The sequence below is a fragment of the Notamacropus eugenii genome, chromosome 1 (assembly GCF_028372415.1).
Source record: "Notamacropus eugenii isolate mMacEug1 chromosome 1, mMacEug1.pri_v2, whole genome shotgun sequence".
In the NCBI taxonomy this organism is placed as follows: domain Eukaryota; kingdom Metazoa; phylum Chordata; class Mammalia; order Diprotodontia; family Macropodidae; genus Notamacropus; species Notamacropus eugenii.
In genome coordinates this window covers 212,673,790-212,697,703 of record NC_092872.1, presented here as the reverse complement: position 1 = coordinate 212,697,703, position 23,914 = coordinate 212,673,790, and the positions used below count along the sequence as shown (strand labels likewise).

The 23,914-nt window shown below is 36.1% G+C and overlaps 1 protein-coding gene across 13 annotated transcripts in view; it reads right to left on the bottom strand.

Annotated features, from left to right (window-relative positions):
• CC2D2B (coiled-coil and C2 domain containing 2B) overlaps window positions 1-23,914 on the bottom strand; it is a 137,604-nt gene that overhangs the window by 14,240 nt on the left and 99,450 nt on the right. For 5 of the 13 annotated variants that reach the window (XM_072626244.1, XM_072626251.1, XM_072626240.1 and 2 more), the window contains 8 exons: window positions 19,484-19,580; window positions 18,663-18,761; window positions 15,671-15,853; window positions 15,214-15,417; window positions 13,027-13,116; window positions 4,814-4,927; window positions 1,688-1,822; window positions 1,356-1,484 (listed from right to left, as the gene is read on the bottom strand). In XM_072626244.1, the coding sequence (XP_072482345.1) occupies window positions 1,356-1,484; window positions 1,688-1,822; window positions 4,814-4,927; window positions 13,027-13,116; window positions 15,214-15,417; window positions 15,671-15,853; window positions 18,663-18,761; window positions 19,484-19,580 (1,051 nt within the window). The remainder of the gene's footprint in view (window positions 1-1,355; window positions 1,485-1,687; window positions 1,823-4,813; window positions 4,928-13,026; window positions 13,117-15,213; window positions 15,418-15,670; window positions 15,854-18,662; window positions 18,762-19,483; window positions 19,581-23,914) is intronic. The other 8 variants (XM_072626272.1, XM_072626285.1, XM_072626279.1 and 5 more) reach the window with 8 other exon arrangements.

The window sequence follows — 23,914 nt, the reverse complement described above, 5'->3', positions numbered from 1 at the left end:
GGAAAGATGAGAGGGATGGGATGAAGAACAGACAGACCAGAAGGATCAAGACCTTTTTGAAAGGGGCTCATGGTGGTGAGACATTTTAATTCATTCAAATGTATTCTAACGATTCTATCTGAAACCTTTCTAAAAGTGTCACACTGTGCATACTTTCTTCTAGAAAATTTGTAAAGGTCTTTGGATTAAACAACAAAGTACCTCAATTTTCATATTATAATGTGTTTCAAGTTATTGTTATTGGAGGAGTCAAATTTCCTTAGGAGAATGAATTATCAGTAAAGCATTCCTACTTCTCTAACATCTGTAAAACGGGGTTTGTTATTAAAGCCTTAAAATAATTTCCTTATAGGTTCAATCCAAGCTCCATACTCCATTTTCCCTATGCCATAGCCTAATCTCTTCAACCTTTTCATTCCTATTCAAATCATAAGCATGCCTATTCAAAAGTCTTTTTCATCTCATTTTACTCTCAACTTTTAGCCTTGTCTAAAGCAGCACTAGACCCCAAATATTTTTTCTTCACAAAATATTTTTTTCACAATTAGGAAAAAAAAGTCCTAAAAGTCAGCCATTCCTTCTCTCCCATGAAGTCTTCTCAGATCAATTTTCTGAAGCTTAATTGTTTTTCTCACCTTACTTACTCTGACTTTGGAACTTTCATGGAGGCTTTTCATCTCTAGACCTAGAATATACTTACTATTTATGACAAAAATACTTTATTATGAATTTATATATATTCAATATTTTTATTCTATTTCTTTATCTTCTATTTTTGTGAGTCCATGTCAATGTGATGATTTTTGATTATAATCTGTTAAAAAAAGAACTAGCCATATGCAATTTCTTTTCTGCCAGAAATACAAATTAAATCCCTAATAAATTTTGAGACAAGTCAAAAATGTTTCTAGTTCTCAACTTTCTGAGCTAATAGAGGGGATAATTTAAATTATATGTCATGTTGGAATTCATTAAATGATTTTTTATACCAATAAATAAAAATGACAACTTATAATCATATATTGTTTTAAATTTTACAAGTATTTTTGCCACAATAATTCTGTGGGGCAGACTGTAAATAGAATTATTTACTAATTATGTTTTGTTTATGTTAATATTAGGCTGAAGATATACAATTTATCTGTGTTGAAATATTCCCTCCTTATATCTGTCCCCTTTTGAGGTAGAGAGAGGTAATGGAAGATAGTCTAATAGTGTGATTAGTGGCAGAGGAAAGCAGCTTTTGAACATAATTTATCATGCACATATGCATATAATTACAAGTTACTCATAAAAACAAATATTAGAATTGGTGGCAATTCTCACATAGGTATATTTTGAAAAATGTGCTTTACCTGTGCAGTTTCTGATTTCATCCACTGAATCTGAATATTTTTGGGAAGCAGCTGTTTCCAGGAGCCTTCTCTTGAATTGTCAAAATGTACAGACATTGGTGTACTGTTATTTTGAATGTTAAACCAGACCTATTAAAATATTAACATAAAAGTCAGAGTAGACCCCATAGGAGCAGTCAGGTGCTGGCAGTGATGGAGGAAGTAGTAGACAAGAATCCTCAGGAACATGTCAAGGCCCTACAAAAACTATCTAAGATTTGGAGATTGTTAGGTCAAAACATCAGTTGGTCCTGAGAATGTTACTTAAATTTGAATATTTTAAACAGACTTACGTTTTCATTATCAAACAAACAGTCAGCGCTTTGCAGGGGACAAAATGGATCAAACTGCTTATGAGATTGCCCAGTCAATGGATTCCAAAGTAAATATTCATCAGTTTCTTGAGTTAATACATAAGCCACTTGCCCCTATGTGATTAAAAAATATACCCCAACAATATACTTTATTAGTGACTGCTTAAGATCATTGCAGATGTCAAATTTATAAACAGCATGTGATACCTTTTTTTGGGTTAAAAACTAAAGGATGTATTTCTTTCTCAAAGAGGCAGGGGGGGAAAAAGCAATCTACTGAGATGAGCAGTCAGATTAGAGAAACTTTGGGCCAAATAGAGTTGCAGAAGCTTCCATGAGACTCAGAGAAAGCCAAGTTTGGTTTATATTACAAAGGGGCCAGGTAGGGATGAGTGGGTGGTGGTGGTAGGGGTGCCATGCTATCACTTCTAAGGAAAAGAAATGACGTTCCCTTGGTATTTTGCCTTGATCAAACTACATCTGGAGTGTTGTATTCTACTACAGATGCCATGATCTAAGAAGAGCTGTGAGTGTCCAGAGGAGAGCATACAGGATAATACAAGGCTGTCAACACATACATACCAGATGAGGTTTGGTTGAAAGAACAGGGGATGTTTACCCTGGAGAACAGAGGACTAAGGGTGAATGTGGTAGTATCTTCAGATATTTGAAGCCTGTCACTTGGAAGGATTAGATTTATTCTGTTTGGCCACAGAAGAAAGAACCAAGCACAGAAATTGTAAAGAGGGTATTTTAGCTTATGTGAGAAAAAAAAAAACTTGTTTATAATTAGAGCTATCAAAAATTAGGATAGGCTTCTTTGGGAGTTTACTCTTATCAAAGGCCTTCAAGAAAAGGATGGATGTTCACTTTGGAATAGTGTAGTGGGGATTCTTTTTCAGGTATAGATTAGATTAGATGGTCTTTAATATCCCTTCCAATGCTAAAATACTGTAATTATTTTTTTGTTTGTTTTTTCAAGGCAATTGGGGGTAAAGTGACTTGCCTAGGGTCACATAGGTAGTAAGTGTCAAGAATCTGAGGCCGGATTTGAACTCAAGTCCTCCTGACTACAGGGCCAGTGCTCTATCCACTACACCACCTAGCTGCTCCAAAATACTGTAACTTTATGAGTAATTAATTAATGAATCAGCAAACATTTGTTGAGTTCTTACTATATGCTAAACACTGTGCCAAATGCTAGAGATACACAGTAGTCAGGAAGAAATTTTCTGAAGAATAGGATTTTATTTTATTTTTTACTCTGCAAATGCATTTTATAATAGTGGCTCTTTAATATTTTATTTGATAAACAAGTTCCATAGAACTTATGGTTAAGAAAAAGTTTGGGAGCGTGGTGGCATTTTTTTCCTCAAAACCTATCTGCCTTCTTATATTTGCTGCCATCTGGTGGCAGCTAAAATACAGACAGGAAAAGAAAACCAGAAAACTAGCCTTCTCCACTAACTGCAAACTTAGTGTTAACTATTGGGGCCATCAGCTGACAAACTGTGACACCCTGAAATAACTGGATGTAGACAAAGATAATAATGATGTCTTCCAAATGATCCTGTGTGATGATGACATTGGGTTGATTTCATTAAATACCAAAACTGTCTAAATGAAATCCATAATTAGAGCATAACTGTCCACAGAGGAAAACACAAGTGGATGAAGAATGCCTATGGTCTGAAGCATGACATTCAATTAAGAAGGCCAACCTGTTGACTGTGTCCATATATATCCTGCAGAGACACTGTGGATGGACAACAAATTGGACCCAGAACTGCATTTGGTATTTAATGCAATGCTTTTCATGAATCCCTCAGCCTCAACATCAGTATTCTGATGATGCTGCATGGCTACTAGTCATGGAATACCATAATCTAAAGAAGGAAACTTATGGATCACACAAGAATACATGATGAGCAAGGCAAAGAGCTTCACTGAGAGAAACCTCCTTCATAAAGGACATTACCAGAGACAAATGACCAGAAAAAGAGAGTGAGACAATTATGTAATAAGAGTAAGGGATAAAGGATGGACAGCAAAGCTGTTACTGATCCAATGAGAAGAAATTCCCAACATATCAAAGTTATAGGAGGTCAAAGATTTACAAGGGGTCATGGATAAGATTTATACAAAATGAAACCAAGTAGATGTGTTGTGATCTAGCCCACTGGAGGAAATACTCCTGCCTGTAAGATCATAGATAAATTGAAGTATGGAAAGTGAAAGCAATAAGAGTTATGATTATAGTAGAATTTTTAAAAAGGATAAGACAGTTTTTAACAATGAGGTTGTCATACCTTAAGACAGATATGATTGAGCTGTAGAAGTTTTATAAGATTTAGAATTAGAAGGGAAAATTGAATAACACCTAATAGAATAACTTTACTAAGGAAGAAAATTAGACTCAGGGAAATTAATTGCTTTGCTTAAGATCATAGAGGTAGTAAATAGCAAAACCAGGATTTGAACCTAGACTATGATTTCAGTACTTTTTTCTACTACATCATGTTACCTCAGAGGAGGATAAGTAAAATTAGCTTTGTTCTTAGAATGATGAAGACTGAATATGATTGAAATTATGACACATATGGCTAGACATAGATATCATCCTCAAGTTCTATGATACCAGAACAAAGCTGTGCTTGGCAAAAGTTCAAAGAAGCAGGATGTAAAAATAAATAATAACAGATTAAATTAAAGAGGCGGTATTAAGTCAAAAATATGGCATCAATCAACCATGGAGGCAGTGCAGTATAGCTGACACAGAGCTGGCCTTAGAACACCTACTAGCTGTGTAACTCTGGGCAAACTCCCAATGTCCTAACTCCCCAGGGTCTGAGGTAATTCTTCATTGATAGAAGGCTTTTCTCTAGCAGGAGTTCCCTATGTAATGAAATCAGAGGTTTGAACAACAACAACAAAAAATAACCAAGAACTGTTTGCTCATACGGTTAGTCAGAGAAAAATGAAATGGGGGGTGAGGGATGAGGGAGAAATATTTCTTCCACCAAGAGCTGAAAATGGACTTGATAATATTTTTGCATCATCTCTAGTATAGACGCTACTATTTAAAAATGGATAGTTAACACTTACTTCTAATGTAGATGTTCCCAACAGCACCCAGGCTTTCTTTCCAAAATACAGGAAGTAGTTACACAAAAGTATTGCGTGTTCTTCTTTGTTTCCAATAGTTAAGTCGATGCAACACTAAGGCATATTAAAATGAAGAGGAGTAAATTTATGCAGCCAGTAATGTGCCAAAACTGCTCCCAAGCCCCACTCATCACATTTATTACAAAAGTTATTATTTTTTACAAGAATTAAATATGAAAATTATTTCCAACTTCTACTTTTTTTTTTTTTTTTTACCAAACTCCTCCTCATGTGCACCTCTTAGACTCCTTCCCTTCATTAAAAGCTCAGTTCACATGTCAGTTCCCATGGCAGTGGTTTCTCAACTTTAATGAGTAACACCCTGCCCCAAATTTCTTTTTAGCCAAAAATAACTGTCATTCCCATGTACTTTTCACTAAGCCCTCTACGCAAGTAACTTTCTCAGCTTGTATTTTATTCAAATAAAATTAAGAATTTATAAACATTTTAAACAACACACAAATTTGGAACATTCAGTATAATAATGTAATACAAATATTTACTGATAAAATCATTAATACTTGTTAATATTTATAATTTCTATAAATAACAAAAATAGTAAAAATTTTATCACATCATAGATTGTCTTTTTTTGCTCAAAGTAGTATCAATGATGATATTGCTACTTATATTTCTATTTTAATCATTAATCAAAATGGTTACTTTTTATAATAGCTTCAAAAGAAAACCGTTTCACACAAATAAAATGTTTTGAACAGTAGTAGTAAAGTTTGCATCACTTTGATAAATCATATTCATAGCCAAAACATAAGATTTCCAGGTTCAATTCCACGTTTTCAAAATACTATTAAAAGATAAATCTATTAGCCCCTCTTGTTCAGATGGAGTAAGACTAAATGGATCATACTTGTCCATGGCAAAAAAAAAAAAAAAATCAAACTTATCAGTTGATATTCATTCATATTTAGAATACCTAGGTTCTTTTTAAAAGGTTTTTTAAAAAGCATATATATATATATATATATATATATATATATAAAACACTTTATTTTTTCCATTTAATAGTATTTTATTTTTTCCAATTACACATAAAGATAGTTTTCAACCTTCACTTATATAAGATTTTGAGTTCCAAATTTTTTCTCTCTCTCTTCCTTCCCTCCCTCTTCCCCAAAATGGCATGCAATCTGATACAGGCTATACATGTACAATCATATTAAGTATGTTTCTACATTTATCATGTTGTGAAAGAACAATCAGAACAAAAGGGAAAAACTGTGAGAAAGAAAAAAACAAAAAAAGAAAAAATAGTATGCTTTGATCTCCATTCAGACTCCACAGTTCTTTCTCTAGATATTTTTTTCCTCATTTTCCATCATGAGTCTTTTGGCATTGTCTTAGATCATTGAATTGCTGAGAAGAGCCAAGTCTATCAAAGTGGATTATTATACAGTGTTGCTTTACTGTGTACAATGTTCTGGTGCTGCTCAATTCATTAAATATCAGTTGATGTAAATCTAAGTTTTTCTGAAATCTGCCTGCTCATAATTTCTTATAACACAATAATATTCCATTACTTTCAGGTACTACAACTTATTCAGTCATTCCCCAACTGATGGACATCCCCTCAAATTCCAATTCTTTGGCACCATGAAAAGAGCTGCTATAAATATATTTGTACATTTGGATTCTTTTCTATTTTTTAATGATATCTTTGGGATACAGACTTAGTAGTGATACTGCTGGATCACAGTTTCATAGTTCTTTGGGCATAGTTCCAAATCATTTTCCAGAATAGCTAGATCAGGTCACAATTCTACCAACAATGCATTAGTGTTCCCATATCATTTTCAACATTTATAATTTTCCTTTTTTGTCATATTAGTCAATTGGATAGGTGTGAAGTGGTACCACAGCATTGTTTTAATTTGCATTTCTCTAATCAATAGTGATTTAGAGCATTTTTTCATATGTCTATAGATAGTTTTGATTTGTCTGAAAACTGCCTGTTCAAATCCTTTGGCCATGTATCAACTGGGGAAATATCTAGGTCTTTAAAATAAAATGTGAATTGTTTCCTTATATATCTCTAATAGGTATTTTAAATAGGAGTTTATTTCCTTTTCTTTCAGTGATTCTCAAACTTTTTGGCCTCAGGATCCCTTTACGTTCTTAGAGGATACCAAAGAGCTTTTGTTTTGTTTTGTTTTGTTTGTAAGCTATAGCCATTCATATTTACTATGTTAGAAATTAAAATTGGTAAAATTAAAAAATATTTATTCATTTTTTAAAAAATTAACTTATTTTTAGTTTTCAATATTCACTTGAACAGGATTTTCAGGTCCAAATTTTCTTCCCATCTTTCCCCTCTGCCCACCCCAATTCAGCATGCATTCTGATTACCCCTTCCCCCAATCTGCCCTCCATATCATACCCCTCTCTCCTTTGTCTTATCCCCTCCCCTCCACTTTCCTGCAGGGCAAGACAGATCTACATACTCCATTGCCTGTACATCTTATTTCCCAGTTGCATGTAAAAACAATTTTTAACATTCATTTTTCAAACTTTGAGTTCCAATTTCTCTCCCTTCCTCGCTCCCCACCCACTCCCATTGAGAAGGCAAGCAATTCGATATAGGTTATACATATGTAGTCATGCAAAACACTTCCTTAAGAGTCATGTTGTGAAAGACTATATTTTCCCTCCATGCAATTCTGTCCCCCCCCTCATTTATTCTGTTCTCTCTTTTGACCCTGTCCCTCCTCAAAAGTTTCTAATTACACCCTCCTCCCATTTGTCCTCCCTTCTATCATCCCTCCCACTTCCCCCCCCTTTGTCCCCTTCTCCCCTACTTTCTAGTAGTGTAAGATATATTTTCATGCCAAATTGAGTGTGCATGTTATTCCCTCCTTAAGCCAAATCTGATGAGTAAGGCTCACTCTTTCCCTCCTACCTCCCCTCTTCTTCCCCTCCATTGAAAAAGCTTTTTCTTGCCTCTTTTATGTGAGATAATTTATCCCATTCTATTTCTCCCTTTCTCCTCCCAACATATTCCTTTCTCACTCCTTAATTTTTTTTAGATATCATCCCTTCATATTCAACTCATCCTGTGCCTTCTGTTTATATATATATATATATGTGTATATATATATATACGTGTATATATATATACATGTATATATATACACGTATATATATGTGTATATATATATATATGTATATACATATAAAATCCCTCCAACTACCCTAATACTGAGAAAAGTCTCAAGAGTTACAAATATTATCCTTCTATGTAGGAATGTAAACAGTTCAACTTTAGTAAGCCCCTTATGCTTTCTCTTTCCTTTTCATGTTTCTCTTGATTCTTGTACTTAAAAGTCAAATTTTCTATTCAGCTCTGGTCTTTTCATCAAAAATGCTTGAAAGTCCTCTATTTCACTGAATGATTATTTCCCCCCCTGAAGTATTATACTAAGTTTTGCTGGGTGATTCTTGGTTTTAATCCTAGCTCCTTTGACCTCTGGAATATCATATTCCAAGGCCTCTGATGCTTTAATATAGAAGCTGCTAGACCTTGTGTTATCCTGATTGTATTACCACAGTACTCGAATTGTTTCTTTCTGGCTGCTTGCAATATTTTCTCCTTGACCGGGGAGCTCTGGAATTTGGCTACAATATTCTTAGGAGTTTTCCTTCTGACTTCTCTTTCAGGAGTCAATCAATGGATTCTTTCAATATCTATTTTACCCTCTGATTCTAGAATATCAAGGCAATTTTTCTTGATAATTTACTTAAAGATGATGTCTAGGTTCTTTATTTGATCATGGCTTTTAGGTAATCCAATAATTTTTAAATTGTCTCTCCTGGATCTATTTTCCAGGTCAATTGTTTTTCCAATGAGATATTTCACATATATCTTCTATTTTTTCATTCTTTTGATTTTGTTTTATAATATCTTGATTTTTCATAAAGTCATTAGCTTCCATCTGCTCCATTCTAATTTTTTAGGGAATTATTTTCTTAAGTGAGCTTGGACCTCCTTTTCCATTTGGCCAATTTTGCTTTTTTAGGCATTTTTTCTGCTCATTGGATTTTTGGATCTCTTTTGCTATTTGAGTTAGTCTATTTTTTAAGGTGTTATTTTCTTCAGCATTTTTAGGTCCCCTTTAGCAAACAGTTGACTGGGTTTTCATGATTTCTTGCATCACTCTCATTTCTCTTGCCAATTTTTCCTCTACTTCTCTTACTTGATTCTCAAAATCTTTTTTGAGCTTTTCCATGGCCTGAGACCAATTCATATTTTTCTTGGAGGCTTTGGATGGAGGAGTTTTGACTTTATAGTCTCCTTCTGGTTGTATGTTTTGATCTTCCTTGTCATCAAGGTAAGATTCTATAGTCTGATTTTTTTCTGTTTTTGCTCATTTCTCCAGCCAATTACTTGACTTTTGAGGTAGTTCTTTTCAAGGTAGTTCTCTGCCTCTCTATGATGCCTGTCCATCTTGGGTAATCCTGCACAGCATAGCTCATATTTTCATAGAGCTATGCAAGCCCCTCCACCATAACAAGATATAGTGGGTGTTTTGACAAATGTTTGTTTGAAATGACAGCATGTCTGAAAGATTTAGAGAGGGGAGTAAAAACTTCATGCAGAATGTCTCTTCTGAGCACAGTTTTGAAGGAAACACACTTCATGCTGAAATGCATTCAGTAGCACAATAAATCTTTGTCATGATCGCAAATTGTAAAGCACTTTGAAGCTATGATTTCAATGAGCCTATGATTTTCAAGGTTCGTTACTACAAGTATGGGGCCAAGGCACTCATGTCCCCTTTTATTACAGTATACCCAAATTTAAACTTTTTTTTTCTTTTTTCTTTTTTTAATTTTTTTTTATTTTTTAATGTTTAACAATCACTGCCATACAATTGTGATTTTATCCCCTCCACCTACCCCCCACTACCCCCCTCCCTCCCCACGACTGCATACAATTCTGTATAGATTCTACATATACTTTCCTATTGGGTATATTTTCACTATAGTCATGCTATGTAGTCAGACTAAGATAAATGAAAGAAATCGTATAACAAATCAGAACATGATACACAAACACATACACATACACAAACATGATCTGCTACATTATGTGAGTGACTTCCATATTTCTCTCTCTGAGTGTGGAAGGCATTTTGCCTTGAGAACCACCATTGGGATTTTTTTTTTTTGTAAAAATTTAAACTTTTTTAAAGCAATGAATAAACCCTTTAAAAACCTAAAATTAAATCTCTAAGGTACCACCTCACATCTATCAGAATGACTAATATGACAAAAAAGGAAATGTTGGATGATGGAGGAGATGTGCAGGAAAACTGGGACACTAATGCTGGTGGTGAAGTTGTGAACTGATTCAACCATTCTGGAAAGTAATTTGGAACTATGACTGAAGGGCATACCCTTTGATCTACCATTAGCACTACTAAGTCTAGAACCCAAAGACGTCCCTAAAAAGGGGGAAAGGATTTATTTGTACAAAAATATTTATAGTAGCTCTTTTTGTGGTGGCTAAGAATTGAAAATCAAAGGAATGCCCATCAATTGAAGAATGACTAAACAAAGTATGGCATATTACTGTAATGGAATATTATTGTGTTATAAGAAATGACAAGTAAAATCATTTCAGAAAAACTTATGTGAACTTGTGCAAAGTGAAGTGAGCAGAACTAGGAGAACAAAGTAACAGCAATATTGTTCTGCGAAGAACTATGAATGACAGCTATTCTCAGTAATACAATGATCCAAGAGAATCTCAAAATAATTATGAAGCACATAATCTGCCTCCTGAGAAAGAACTGATATTGACTGAATAAAGATTGAAGCAAGCTATTTTTCACTTTCTTTCTTTCATTTTTTTTCTTTTATTTCAGTCTTCTTGTACAAAATCACTAGTATGAGTTTTGCTGGTAATATACAAAAATGCTGACAATTTGTTTTATATCTTACAATTTTGCTGGTTATTTCTTCAATGAATTTTTATTTGACTTTCTAGAATTCTCTAAATAAGTCATTATATCATCTACAAAAATCAATAATTTTGTTTCCATTTTGCTTACATTTATTTTCTCAATTTATTTTTCTTGTCTTATAGTTAGTATTTCAAATGCTATGCCAAATATTAATAGTTAAAATGGATATCTTTGGTTTACCTTGATCAAATTGGGAAGTCCTCTGATTTATCTCCATTATACATAATGTTGCCTCTTGATTTCACATAGATACTACTTATCATATTAAGGAAAAATAAATTTATTCCTAAGTTTCCTATTGTTTTTCAAAAATAAGATTGGATATAGTATACTATAAAAAAACCTTTTTCTGAATCTGCTGGTATAATCATTTACTTTGTATTATTCATCAATATGGCCTGTTTTGCTGATCATATTCCTTTGAATCAATCCTATATTCCTTTTACAAATCTAACTTAGTCATATTGTATAATCTTTGTGATATGTTGCTATATTCTCTTTGCTAATATTTTATTTTAACTTTTTGCATCCATGTTCATTAGAGAAACTGGTCTGTAGTTTTCTTTCTCAGTTTTGCTTCTCCCTGGTTTAGATAGCATGGCCACATTTGAATCATAGTGAAAATATGGTATGACCTCTTCTTTTCCTATTTTTCAGTTTGTATAATAATGCAATTATTCTTTGAATGTTTGATATTATTTATTTGTAAATTCCTTTTTTTTTCCTCTCTGGGGGCTAACTTATAGCTTGTTCAATTTCTTTTTCTGAGATTGGGTTGTTTAAATTTTCTATTTCTTGTTCAGTTCATCTGAATATTTTATAGTTTTGTGGATATTCATTCATTTCATTTAATTTTGTTGGTTATATTATCATATACATGGATGAAATCGTTTCTAATTATTTCCCTTCTTCATTTGTTGTGAATTCTACTTTTTCATTTTTATACTGGTAGTTTGGTTTTCCTGTTTGGGTTTTTAAAAAAAGCAAAATTAAGTCATGATTGATCGACTTTGTTGTTTTTTTGAAAAACAACTTCTAGCTTTATTCATTAATTCCATGGTTATTTCACTTTCAATTTTGTTGATATCTTACTTGATTTTCACACTTTCTATTTTGGTATTTAAAATTTTTTAAAAATTTGTTTCTTTTCTAGCTTAGTTGTTAAATTCTAATTTATCATAATGTTTCTCTTTCATCTAACTTGGAAGGGCTTAGGAAAGATTATCCTGAACCAGATCTATTTGGGACATATTAGATCTGGACTCCTAGAGCTTGGAATCACATCACATATTTGTAGTTTATCTCCACTAGAAATTAGCTCAGTTCCAAGGGAGATCTTCTAGGTTATCTGTGACTTTTATACCTATCTTGATACAAACTTACTCTCCTAATAAAATGCGTGAAAGCTCTAGGGTCCTAAATTATGGTTTAGATGGGGAGTGGAGCCACATAGCATCATTAGCATTTGTTATCAGGCTTCAAAGATTAGCACAGAGCCTGGTGGTCATGATCACTGCCATAGTAAAAAATTCTATGTAGTTATTTATGCTAATCTCTGGAGCACTGAAAATATTTATCTTACCTAAAAATTAACGAGCTACTATTGCCAGTTTGTTAAGTAATTTTTAATTCTTCCTAACCAATGACTTCTACAGGATGTTATAGACCTAGAAATTTACATCCATAGAATAATTATATATTTTCACTGTACATAAAATGAAGTACAATAAAAATGGCTCCTTTAAAAGGAATGACAAATAGTAAATAAAGTTTATATTTATGTGTATGTGTGTGTGTGAGAGAGATGAAAGAGAGAGAGAGAAAGAAAGGAAGAGAGAAAGAGAGAGAGAATGGGGAAAAAGAAGGAAGGCAAAGATAGAGAGAAGCAGAATAGTGGACAGAATGCTGAGCTTAGTCAGGAGTTAGGAAGCTCTGGGTTGAAATCCTACCTCTGACTCTATACAAGTCACTTAACCTCTCACTGCCTTAGTCAACAGCCTAGAATTTATCTATTATGTCAGAGGAGAGTTGTGATTTGCTTTGGTGTAGGAAGTTCCCTATATTAATAAAAATCACAAATTCTTCACATATATTCATATGAAATATATGTGAATATATAAAATCATATACACATTTATAAAAATTTTAATTACGAAATGTACTGCTTATTACCTCTGGTGACATCCAAATATCAAAACCATCATTTTCATTCAATGTATCTGGTAAACAAGGAATTAAAGATACAAATCGAGCAATGACGTCCTACAAATATAATATTACAAATATTATTATATAAATATATGTAACTGCAATTATATACATTTTAAATAGGTCTGTTATAAAATCTTATACAATCTTAAATATGTCTGTTATAAAAATGCAAAGATGTCAAGTTTTCATTTAATATATTATGAAGATATTAAGTCTATTTTTCTATGTTATGGGTTAGAAAATGTTGACTATTAGCATATAAGTTTATACTCACAAAGAGATGCCCTCTGAATATTTAAATGAAGAATGGAAGAGGTTAGTGTATATCTCCTCCATTATGCAAATAAAGAGTAATGCTATATGATACTATTTCACTCTCATATTTCTTGCATGCACAATGCCATTTTAAGATTTATCTGTCAATATGTTGGCTTCAGGGACTGGCCCTTAGTTTAGTACTGAGAGGGAAATTTTCTATGCCATCTTTAAAGTGGTATGGAGACATGTTAGAACCTATGGCCTTCTAGATTGCCACTTCAAGAAGATAATTCTTAGTTCTAATTAGGAATAAATAAAAATCCAATGGATGAACTCTTTTCCTGGAAGACATATGCATTGTATTCACTAAAGATTCTGAAGGGAGGAGAGAGTCCAAAAAACCTCTGGAAGATACCATCTTTACTCATACCCTTCCCTTCCTCTTTTTTTACTCATTTCTTAACATTATGCAATATAGCTTCCAACCTTCTTATTCAACTGAAACTGCTCCCTCCAAAGTTACCAAAGGCTTCTCAAATGTCAGGTCCAATAACATTGCTCAGTCTTCAACCATCTTGATTTTTCTGAAGCCTCTGACACTACTGATCCCTTTCTTTTCCTTGACATTCTCTCTTCTCCGGGTTTTTGTGACACTGTCCTTGGTTCTCCTCTTACCTATGTGAACTCCTCAGTCATCCACATCCTTTCCTCTAGCTATAGGTATTCCTCACAGTTCTGTCCTAGATTGTCATATACACATATACATATATATATATAGAGAGAGAGAGAGAGAGAGAGAAATACACATATATAGATATACATAAATAGATATACAATACATATAGATAAAATCTATATATAGATATATATGACTTTCTTTTGAGCTCTAGTACCATATTATCAACTGTCTACTTAGACATTCTGAACTGAAGGCCTCACAGGCATTTCAACTAGAACTCATCTTTCCACCAAAATGAACCCCACTTCTGAATTTCCCTCTTTTCTGTTAAGGGCACTGCTAAGCTGGCTACCCAGGTTCACAGACGTGGAATAATCCTTGATTCTTCATTCTCCTTCACCCAACATATCCAATCAGTTACCAATTCTTGTTGATTATCCTTCCACCACATCTATCCTTTTCACTCAGCCTTCAAACTCATCAGGCCCTCATCTTCCCTTAACTGCACTACTGCAATAGGCCTCTGTTGGTGCTCCTGCTCAGGTTACTGTCCTCTCTAATGCATCTCTCACACTGCTGCCAAGGCAATATTCCTTAAGCACAGGTCTCACCATGCCACTTTCCTGCACAGTAAACTTGAGTGGCTCTTTGTTGCTTCTGTGATCAGAGACAAACTCTTCTGTTGGCATTTAAGGCTCATTCCAACCTACATTTTCAAGGCCTCTACATAATCTAGCCAAAACTGGCTTTCTTGCTGCTTCTAAAATATCATTCGATCTTCTATCCCTGTCTTTTCAAGACTGTCCCTTATTCCTCAAAAACACTCCCTTCTCATTACGTCTCTTAGACTCTCTAGCTTCCTTCAAAGTTCAATTCAAGCACCACTCCCTAAATGAATCCTTCCTTATTCTCCTTCTTCCAGGGCCTCGACCCTTGTATTTATTTTGTATGTGATTTCCACCTATGTGTTCAAATCATCTTTGTTGATAGAATGTGTGCTCCTTGAGTAAAGGTACTTTTTTGTCATTTGCCACAATACAAAGCATAATACCTGGCACATAGAGAACATTTAAAACATTTTTATTGCTTGATTGATTGCAAGAAAAATTTCACGTCACCTTGAGGGTACAGCTATTAGAGCAGTGAAGTTTTTAACTGTAGTAGAAACTGAGACTATGAAAGTTTATGTATTTTAAAAATATAACACTTACAAGTGTTGCATTAGAATCACTGAGAAACAAATCCAGGAATTGCTTAGGTGGATTTAGTGCCCTGATATATCTTGTTATTAAGGTATTTGTCCCTTCATCATTGAAAACAGTTGTAACAATTCTTCTATTTGGAAACATCGCCTCACAATTTTTTCTGAAAATCTGTGCTCTCTGCAAAAGTGTTATATCTGGTACATCTGTAAACTATAATCATATTTATAAGTATAGTTTCAATTTTTCATGCCATATCTTACATATTCATCACTTTTAAGATTACTCCCAGAGAAAATGTCAAAAGGGTAAGCTAAAGTTATTATTTATTTATAAGACATAAGGTTAATTGCTATGTGCATAATTATTATACATGATTTTAAATATTTATTTATAAACAAATGATTTACATATCTCTTCCATCCTCTTTGAAGATACATATAAAATAATTGTTTGAAAAACCAACCTTATCAGATTCTGTATTACTGATGACAGATGATATTTGAGGCTCAATAGTAGCAAAAATGTTTAAAAAGGTACATTCTTTTAAATTCTGCCCGTTGTAATCTTCTTTAGGTGAGACATATGTCTTACTCCAAGTGTATCCAAGCAAAAGTGGTGGAATATTTACTTGAAAAGTTCCACTGATCTGAAATAATGCCAAACACACCCTCTAATGCATGCTGTGATGAACTGCTGTCCAAGCCCAATTCTATTTTTTGCATGATAAGGAGCAGGCTTACATATTTACACAGCAGCCCTAACAGTCTGTGCTTACTCCACACTTGGAGAACTGCATTCTCCCTCCTCACAGGAAGAACAACTTCTTAGAACTACACTTCCCATATTCACTCTTGGCTGCTGACCTCATAATGACCTAGAGTAAAGCAAAAGTGTAAAAAAAAAAGGAAGAGATGGGAAGCTTGTGTAATGTAAAGAGGACTAGATCTGGATATGAGTCCTGGGTATATCTTTTATTAGCTCTGAGATCTGATTACATTAAATCACCTAAGCTCTCTGAGCTTTATTTCCTTATCTTAGCTATTATAAGTAAAATAAGGACCACAATGTCTGTCACAACAACCAAACCAACAAAAGAAAGCATGTCGATATGTTTTTCAAATGTGAAAGTACAATACAGATACAAGTTGTGTTAATTATTATTAGAGTCCACCATAATGCTCTTTAACTTAATGTCATCAGTAAACCCCGAGGAAAAAAGGCAGCTTTTGGGGGTTGGAACAGAGAAGGAGGAGGAAGAAGAGGAAGGAGGAGGAGGAAGAGGAGGAGAACAGATATTACTCACAGGTTGTGTTTCTCCACCATTCTCAAAGAGGACCATGACATCAAGATGATGACTCTGATTTGAGTAAAGGTCAGTCCTCAAATCCAATTCACTCTGGAACTCACAGACTGGACAGCAAGTTCCGCCCCCCCCCCCCCCCCCCCCCCACCTAGCACAGAGTGGATATAAATACTAAATACTAACTGTTTCTTTTTTACCCAGGAACCCTGAGGGTCTTCTCCTCCCAGTTTGATTTTTTTTTTTTTAATTAAAGGGACCATCCCTTGAGCACCTACTTAAAGAAGTCTATTCATTGAACAGGTGTATCTCACTCAAAGTGAGAATGCTATAAGACCTTAGCCTGAAGGGCCAGGGTCTCTCACTGTATCCTGGGTCACCTCCAGCTGTCCTGATGAATATCAGGCCACTGGACCCAGATGACTCAGGAGAAAAATGTGAGGTTGGTGACCTTGCATAGCCCTCCCTCACTCAAATCAAAATCAACTGCAAGTCATGTCATCATCTTGATGTCATGATCCTCTTTGAAAACGAAGGACAAATACAACAACAACCTTTGACTTAATAACCAGTTTGCTACAAGATGGCAACAGGTAGCTCATTTCCTTAGCTTCTCATTCTCAAGAAAACCACCACCAGCTTTTCATGACCACCTTCAGTATATATTCATAATAGAAAAAAAAAAACATTTAGTCATTGATAATAATTCCCCTCCAACAATAACAGGCAGCTAGGTGGCACAGTAGATTAAGAGTACTGGGCCAGAAGTCAGGAAGACTCATCTTTCTGAGTTCAAATCTGACCTCAGACACTTACTGGTTTGTAACCCTGGGCAAGTCACTTAACGCTTTTTGCCTCAATTTCATCTATAAAATGAGCTGGCAAAGGAAATGGCAAACCACTCTAGTACCCTTCCCAAGAAAACCCCAAATGGGATCACAAAGAATGAGACACAACTTGACATGACTGAACGTCAGTGGAACTTTCCCCAGCTACTTCAGAACTGAGGCCTGGCCACACTACCAAAATCCAGAAACATGTTAGCATGACAAAGGGGAAGCAAGTAATGAGCACCGTTCCTCAGGTCCTAGCCTTCTGGTGCTGGGCACTGTGGCACGAGCTCCAGGAAAGGATGACAGAGCGAGCTGCCACCTATAGTTTGTGGTGGGAGGCTCTCAAAGTCTTGATGCTCCAGGTCCTCCTTACTGGAGTTCACAAAGGATGATAGAAAGTTGGAATTGGAAGCTCTCTGTTAGGTGAGCTTTTCTAACTCTTTCATTTTACAGATGAGGAAACTGAAGGTCAGAAACGGTAAGGAGTTTGCTTAAGGACACAGAAGTAGGAAGTGGCAGAGCCAAGATTCAATCTGAAAAGTGAGAGGCTATGAGGCCAAGGGGAAAAAAGAGATACACAGGTGTGCCCTACTGAAGATCTCTATATCATTTAAGATTTCTCCCCTGCTCCATATTTAGGAAAATCAGAAAGTACATTCTCAGGATGGTTGTACATCATGATGATTTGGAGCTAGGATTGCAGCAGTGGGACTGAAGAGTCTGTTTTCAGGGAAAATGCTTATAAAAACAAATTCTTGTGATTCTGGCAACCTTATGGAATTTTGAAAAGGAATGCATTAGATGCTCACCTTTTGGGAGTGAGGTTTTCAGGGACTGACTTAAGACAGTGTAAGGGAAACACTAAGCAATAGCCTGGGGATTTGGAAATGTCTGTCATGCCAATGTTTTTTGGAGCAGTAGCAAACTATGAGAATCAAACTAGCAAGAGAGGATGTACTAATCAATTAAAGTAACTGCTATCTTAGCAAATAACACTTCTGGGAAGACAGAGAGGAAGTGTATATCAGAATTATTTCTGTGACTCCATTAGTGTTAAATTTCTTAATATAGCCCTGAAATATAACCTTCAAAGTCCCATAGTGGAGAAAATTCTTTATTGATAGCTCTTATCTGTGAGAAAAGCCAAATAATTCAAACCATGTCTGTCTACAGAGTGCATTCCTAAGCATGCTCCTGTTATCTTAGCCTCCATCAAATCTATTGATCACAGAACAGAAGTGAAAAAAAAAAGGAAAAAAAGGTAGATGTATTTTTCTCAAGTTAAATTTGGCATTTTTAGTCTAATAATCTTTTGTTAATACCTTTGGTTGTTGCAGAAGAGCAGAGAAAGGGAAAATGACTGATCCGAGCCAATTTTTTCTTATATATGAGTGACCACTGCAGCCCTTGAGACAATGATCCTAATAAGAAAATTATGATATATTGTACATTCATTTATATAATATCTAAGTATTCACTAACCCAGTCAATAATAGCAATTTGATCATCCCATATTTAAAAAAAAACACATTACATTTAATTATTGTATATATCTTTCAGAGGATTGTTTTGTATGCAATCTATTGCTGAGTATTTGTGAAAGCTTGCTTATTCCCTACTATTGTCCGTACTAAGGATGTGCTCAATTTGTGTAGGGATAACCTCGACAAAGATTTTGTGCAGTTGGAAGAGAAGCACTGAAGGGTAGAACAGTATTACTTTTAATATTCAATCTAGAATGACCTCACTGCTTTTTTGGTGGTGTCTTTAGCTACTGAATTTTTGCTATGTGAATGTTGAACCCAAAGGTGGAGGTGGGCTTGCTTTGTTACCTCCAGACACATACAGCTTTAGCCTGCTTGGGAGCCTGCTTTCAGATGAACTCACTCTAGACCTTTCATCAGTAAGCAGTAAATGAAGAGAAGGAAGTAAACACCAAAGATTACAGGAAGAAAAATTATCAGGGTGAGGGGACATCAGGAAGGGGGGCACAGAGAATAAATAACATGGAAAGGGATGCTTTAGGAAAGACATGGGGCCAATAGCACACCAAAACTAATCTCTTGCTAATCAGTTTTCATTCAGATTGCTTTCCTTGGAAATTATTTTAAAATGTATTAACAGTATTAGCATTATACCTTACCTCATGTTTTTCAATCACAGTTTCATCAAAGATGTTGACATATATATTATCTTTTATTTTAGATAAGTTTGAGAAGCTGTAATCATGTCCTGGTGAACTAAAAGAAAGAATGGAATATTTTAACTATTTCTTCCTCTTAGCCATGCCTTTTTTTTTCTTAAGAGAACCACTCATAATACACTATGCAGGTATTCATATTTGTTCATTGCAGGGAATGTGGTAGTGGAGTAACCCTCTTGTTGCTTTAAGCTTAATAGGAAACTAGACAGGCTGTGTCATTTTCAGTCTTTGGCATCTTCTTTTATGTCATGCAACATTCTTTGTATGAAAAAAGTAGCTGGATTAAAACATTCTAAACAGAAGAGCTGTTTGGTTTGCAACCAAACTAACTATAGTATGATACACTGCCCATTCTCCCCTGATCATGGCTGCACTTTACCACCTCTGTGCCCTAGTCCTAGAATGGTATCCTCTTTTCCTTAATCTCTGCCTGTTGACATTCTATCTATCCTTCATGCTAGAAATGATCTCTATCTCATCTGATCTCATGGCATATTTTACTCATCTGACAAAAATCCTAGTGCCTACACATTGCCCATTTAACTATTTGAATTATTATTTTCCCCAGGTCCTAGGGGTATGATGCTGATTTGTTAACTCACCACACACACTCATGTACACAGATACGCCCTGCCTCTCTGGTAATTTGACTTCTGATGATTGTCGTTTTTTCACTTTGGGGGAGACTGGGAGAGTGAATGCTAATAGTCTCAGGAGAAAACAAGGATGGACACAATCTTCATTCAGGTGCGCTGGCCTCAAGTTCTTTCTTTCCTTTTTTTTTTTTTTTTTTTTTTGTCTTCCAGAAAAACTTCCTATTTCCCATTTGGGAGTGATAAAAGGGATGCGAAGCAGTTGAACTACACCTCCCTCTCAGCCACATGGGTGAGCTACTCTGGGAGTCAGATACTGGGCTGTTAGCAGCAGCCAAGACCACTGTCTACAGTGTAAGGTATTAGTATGTGAAGAGCCAAAGTGACTGGGGATCAACATGCAGAGGAGTAAGAGTGGACTAGTGCCTGAGATCTGGCAGCTTTTGAAATACTCATCAATTAGTGAGAAGGGAATACTGTTGGGGCGGAGCCAAGATGGCGTAGTAGAAAGACGCACATACACATAGCTCCGAACCCACAACCCATAGAACAACTACAAAGAAGTAACTCACGGCGAATTCTGTACCCAGAGGCCACAGAACATTGGAGCGAGGGAGATTTCTGTTCCGGAGAGACCTGCAAACCTCTCGTAAAAGGTCCTTCGTGCTGCGGACTGGGCGCCGGGACTGGGAGCTGAGTACAGCCCTGCCATGGCCGCGGCACCGAGAGGAACAGATCCGAGCGGGCTTCAGGGACAGGATCTCCAGCGGCCGCACAAGTACCTCCACCCACAGGTGACGGGGGTCGGTGAGAGAGTCCCTTTGGCGGGTCGAGGGGGGAGTGGGGTGCCCCCATGGCTCGGGCCCCCTCGGGAGACAGAAGCTGAGGGGCAGCGGCAGACCAGGGCTCTCCAAGCAGGCAGGAGCCTGGATCCATTGTTGAAGGTCTGTGCATAAACTCCCTGAGGGAACTGAGCCTGAGAGGCAGCCCTGCCCTCACCTGAGCATCTGAATTTAATCTCACACTGAATAGCAGCCCTTCCCCCGCCCAAAGCCCTGAGGCTGGAAGCAGCATTTGAATCTCAGACCCCAAACACTGGCTGGGAGGATCAGGAGGTGAGGTGGGTGTGAGGAAAATATTCAGAGGTCAAGTCACTGGCTGGGAAAATGCCCAGAAAAGGGAAAAGAAATAAGACTATAGAAGGTTACTTTCTTGGTGAACAGGCATTTCCTCCCTTCCTTTCTGATGAGGAAGAACAATGCTTACCATCAGGCAAAGACACAGAAATCAAGGCTTCTGTGTCCCAGCCCACTCAATGGGCTCAGGCCATGGAAGAGCTCAAAAAGAATTTTGAAAATCAAGTTAGAGAGGTGGAGGAAAGGCTGGGAAGAGAAATGAGAGACATGAAGTCAAAGCATGAACAGCAAATCAGCTCCCTGCTAAAGGAGACCCAAAAAAATGTTGAAGAAAATAACACCTTGAAAACTAGCCTAACTCAATTGGCAAAAGAGGTTCAAAAAGCCAATGAGGAGAAGAATGCTTTCAAAAGCAGAATTAGCCAAATGGAAAAGGAGATTCAAAAGCTCACTGAAGAAAATAGTTCTTTCAAAATTAGAATGGCACAGATGGAGGCTAAGGACTTTATGAGAAACCAAGAAATCACAGAACAAAGCCAGAGGAATGGAAAAATGGAAGATAATGTGAAATATCTCATTGGAAAAACAACTGACCTTGAAAATAGATCCAGGAGAGACAATTTAAAAATTATGGGACTACCTGAAAGCCATGATCAAAAGAAGAGCCTAGACATCATCTTTCATGAAATTATCAAAGAAAACTGCCCTGAGATTCTAGAACCAGAGGGCAAAATAAATATTCAAGGAATCCACAGAACACCTCCTGAAAGAGATCCAAAAAGAGAAACTCCTAGGAACATTGTGGCCAAATTCCAGAACTCCCAGGCGAAAGAGAAAATATTGCAAGCAGCTAGAAAGAAACAATTCAAGTATTGTGGAAATACAATCAGGATAACACAAGATCTAGCAGCTTCTACATTAAGGGATCGAAGGGCATGGAATAGGATATTCCAGAAGTCAAAGGAACTAGGACTAAAACCAAGAATCACCTACCCAGCAAAACTGAGTATAATACTTTAGTGGAAAAATTGGTCTTTCAATGAAATAGAGGATTTTCAAGCATTCTTGATGAAAAGACCAGAGCTGAAAAGAAAATTTGACTTCCAAACACAAGAATGAAGAGAACCATGAAAAGGTGAACAGCAAAGAGAAGTCATAAGGGACTTACTAAAGTTGAACTGTTTACATTCCTACATGGAAAGACAATATTTGTAACTCTTGAAACATTTCAGTATCTGGGTACTGGGTGGGATTTCACACACACACATGCACACACGCACACACACATAGAGACAGAGTACACAGAGTGAATTGAAGAGGATGGGATCGTATCTTAAAAAAAAATGAAATCAAGCAGTGAGAGAGAAAGATATTGGGAGGAGAAAGGGAGAATTGAATGGGGCAAATTATCTCTCATAAAAGAGGCAAGCAAAAGACTCATTAGTGGAGGGATAAAGAGGGGAGGTGAGAGAAAAACATGAAGTCTACTCTCATCACATTCCACTAAAGGAAAGAATAAAATGCCTACTCATTTTGGTATGAAAACCTATCTTACAATACAGGAAAGTGGAGGATAAGGGGATAAGCAGAGTGGGGGGGGATGATAGAAAGGAGGGCATGGGGAGGAGAGTGCAATTTGAGGTCAACACTCATGGGGAGGGATAGGATCAAAAGAGAATAGAAGTAATGGGGGACAGGATAGGATGGAGGGAAATATAGTTAGTCCTATACAACACAACTATTATGGAAGTCATTTGCAAAACTACACAGATTTGGCCTATATTGAATTGCTTGCCTTCCAAAGGGAAGGGGTGGAGAGGGAGGGAGCTAAAGAAGTTGGAACTCAAAGTGTTAGGATCAACTGTAATGTTCTTACCACTAGGAAATAAGAAATACAGGTAAAGGGGTATAGAAAGCTACCTGGCCCTACAGGACAAAAGAGAAGACAGAGACAAGGGCAGAGAGGGATGATAGAAGAGAGAGCAGATTGGTCATAGGGGCAATTAGAATGCAAAAGGGGAGAAAATTTGTAACCCAAAATTTTGTGAAAATGAATGTTAAAAGCTAAATAAAAAAAAAAAAAAAAAAAGAAGGGAATACTGTTTCTCATACCACTCCTCCCTTGCTTTTACTATCCTTTTCTATAGGGGTCTAGACACAAGCAACTCTCCTTTGTTTTATTGTATTTACAATCTCATTCTTGAAATGAGATCTCAGATATGAAATTCCATCCTTTGATCTTTTCAATGACCCATGAAGTGCTGTAGCACTGTCCCTTACGCACTCTGGAAAGAAGAGCTAGGAGGGCAGATGGCATCAAGTTTCTGGGAGATTCTTATCAATTTTCCTTGGATGAGATTTGATAACAGATTGCATATGGGGGGAGGTAAAAGTGGGAGTGAGGAGTCAAGGATAATTCCTAGGTTGTGAGACTGGATGAAATGGGGAGGATTTGGGGGGAAAGATAATGAGTTCAGTTTTGAACACATTGAGTTTAAAATGTCTTTGTCCAACAGGTAGTTGAAGATGTAAGACTGGAGGTCAGCAGACAGGTCATGGTTAGGTAAGTAGATGTGAGAAATGTCTGCGTAGAAAAGATAACTGAATCCCTGGGAGCTGATGACTTCACCAAATGAAATAAT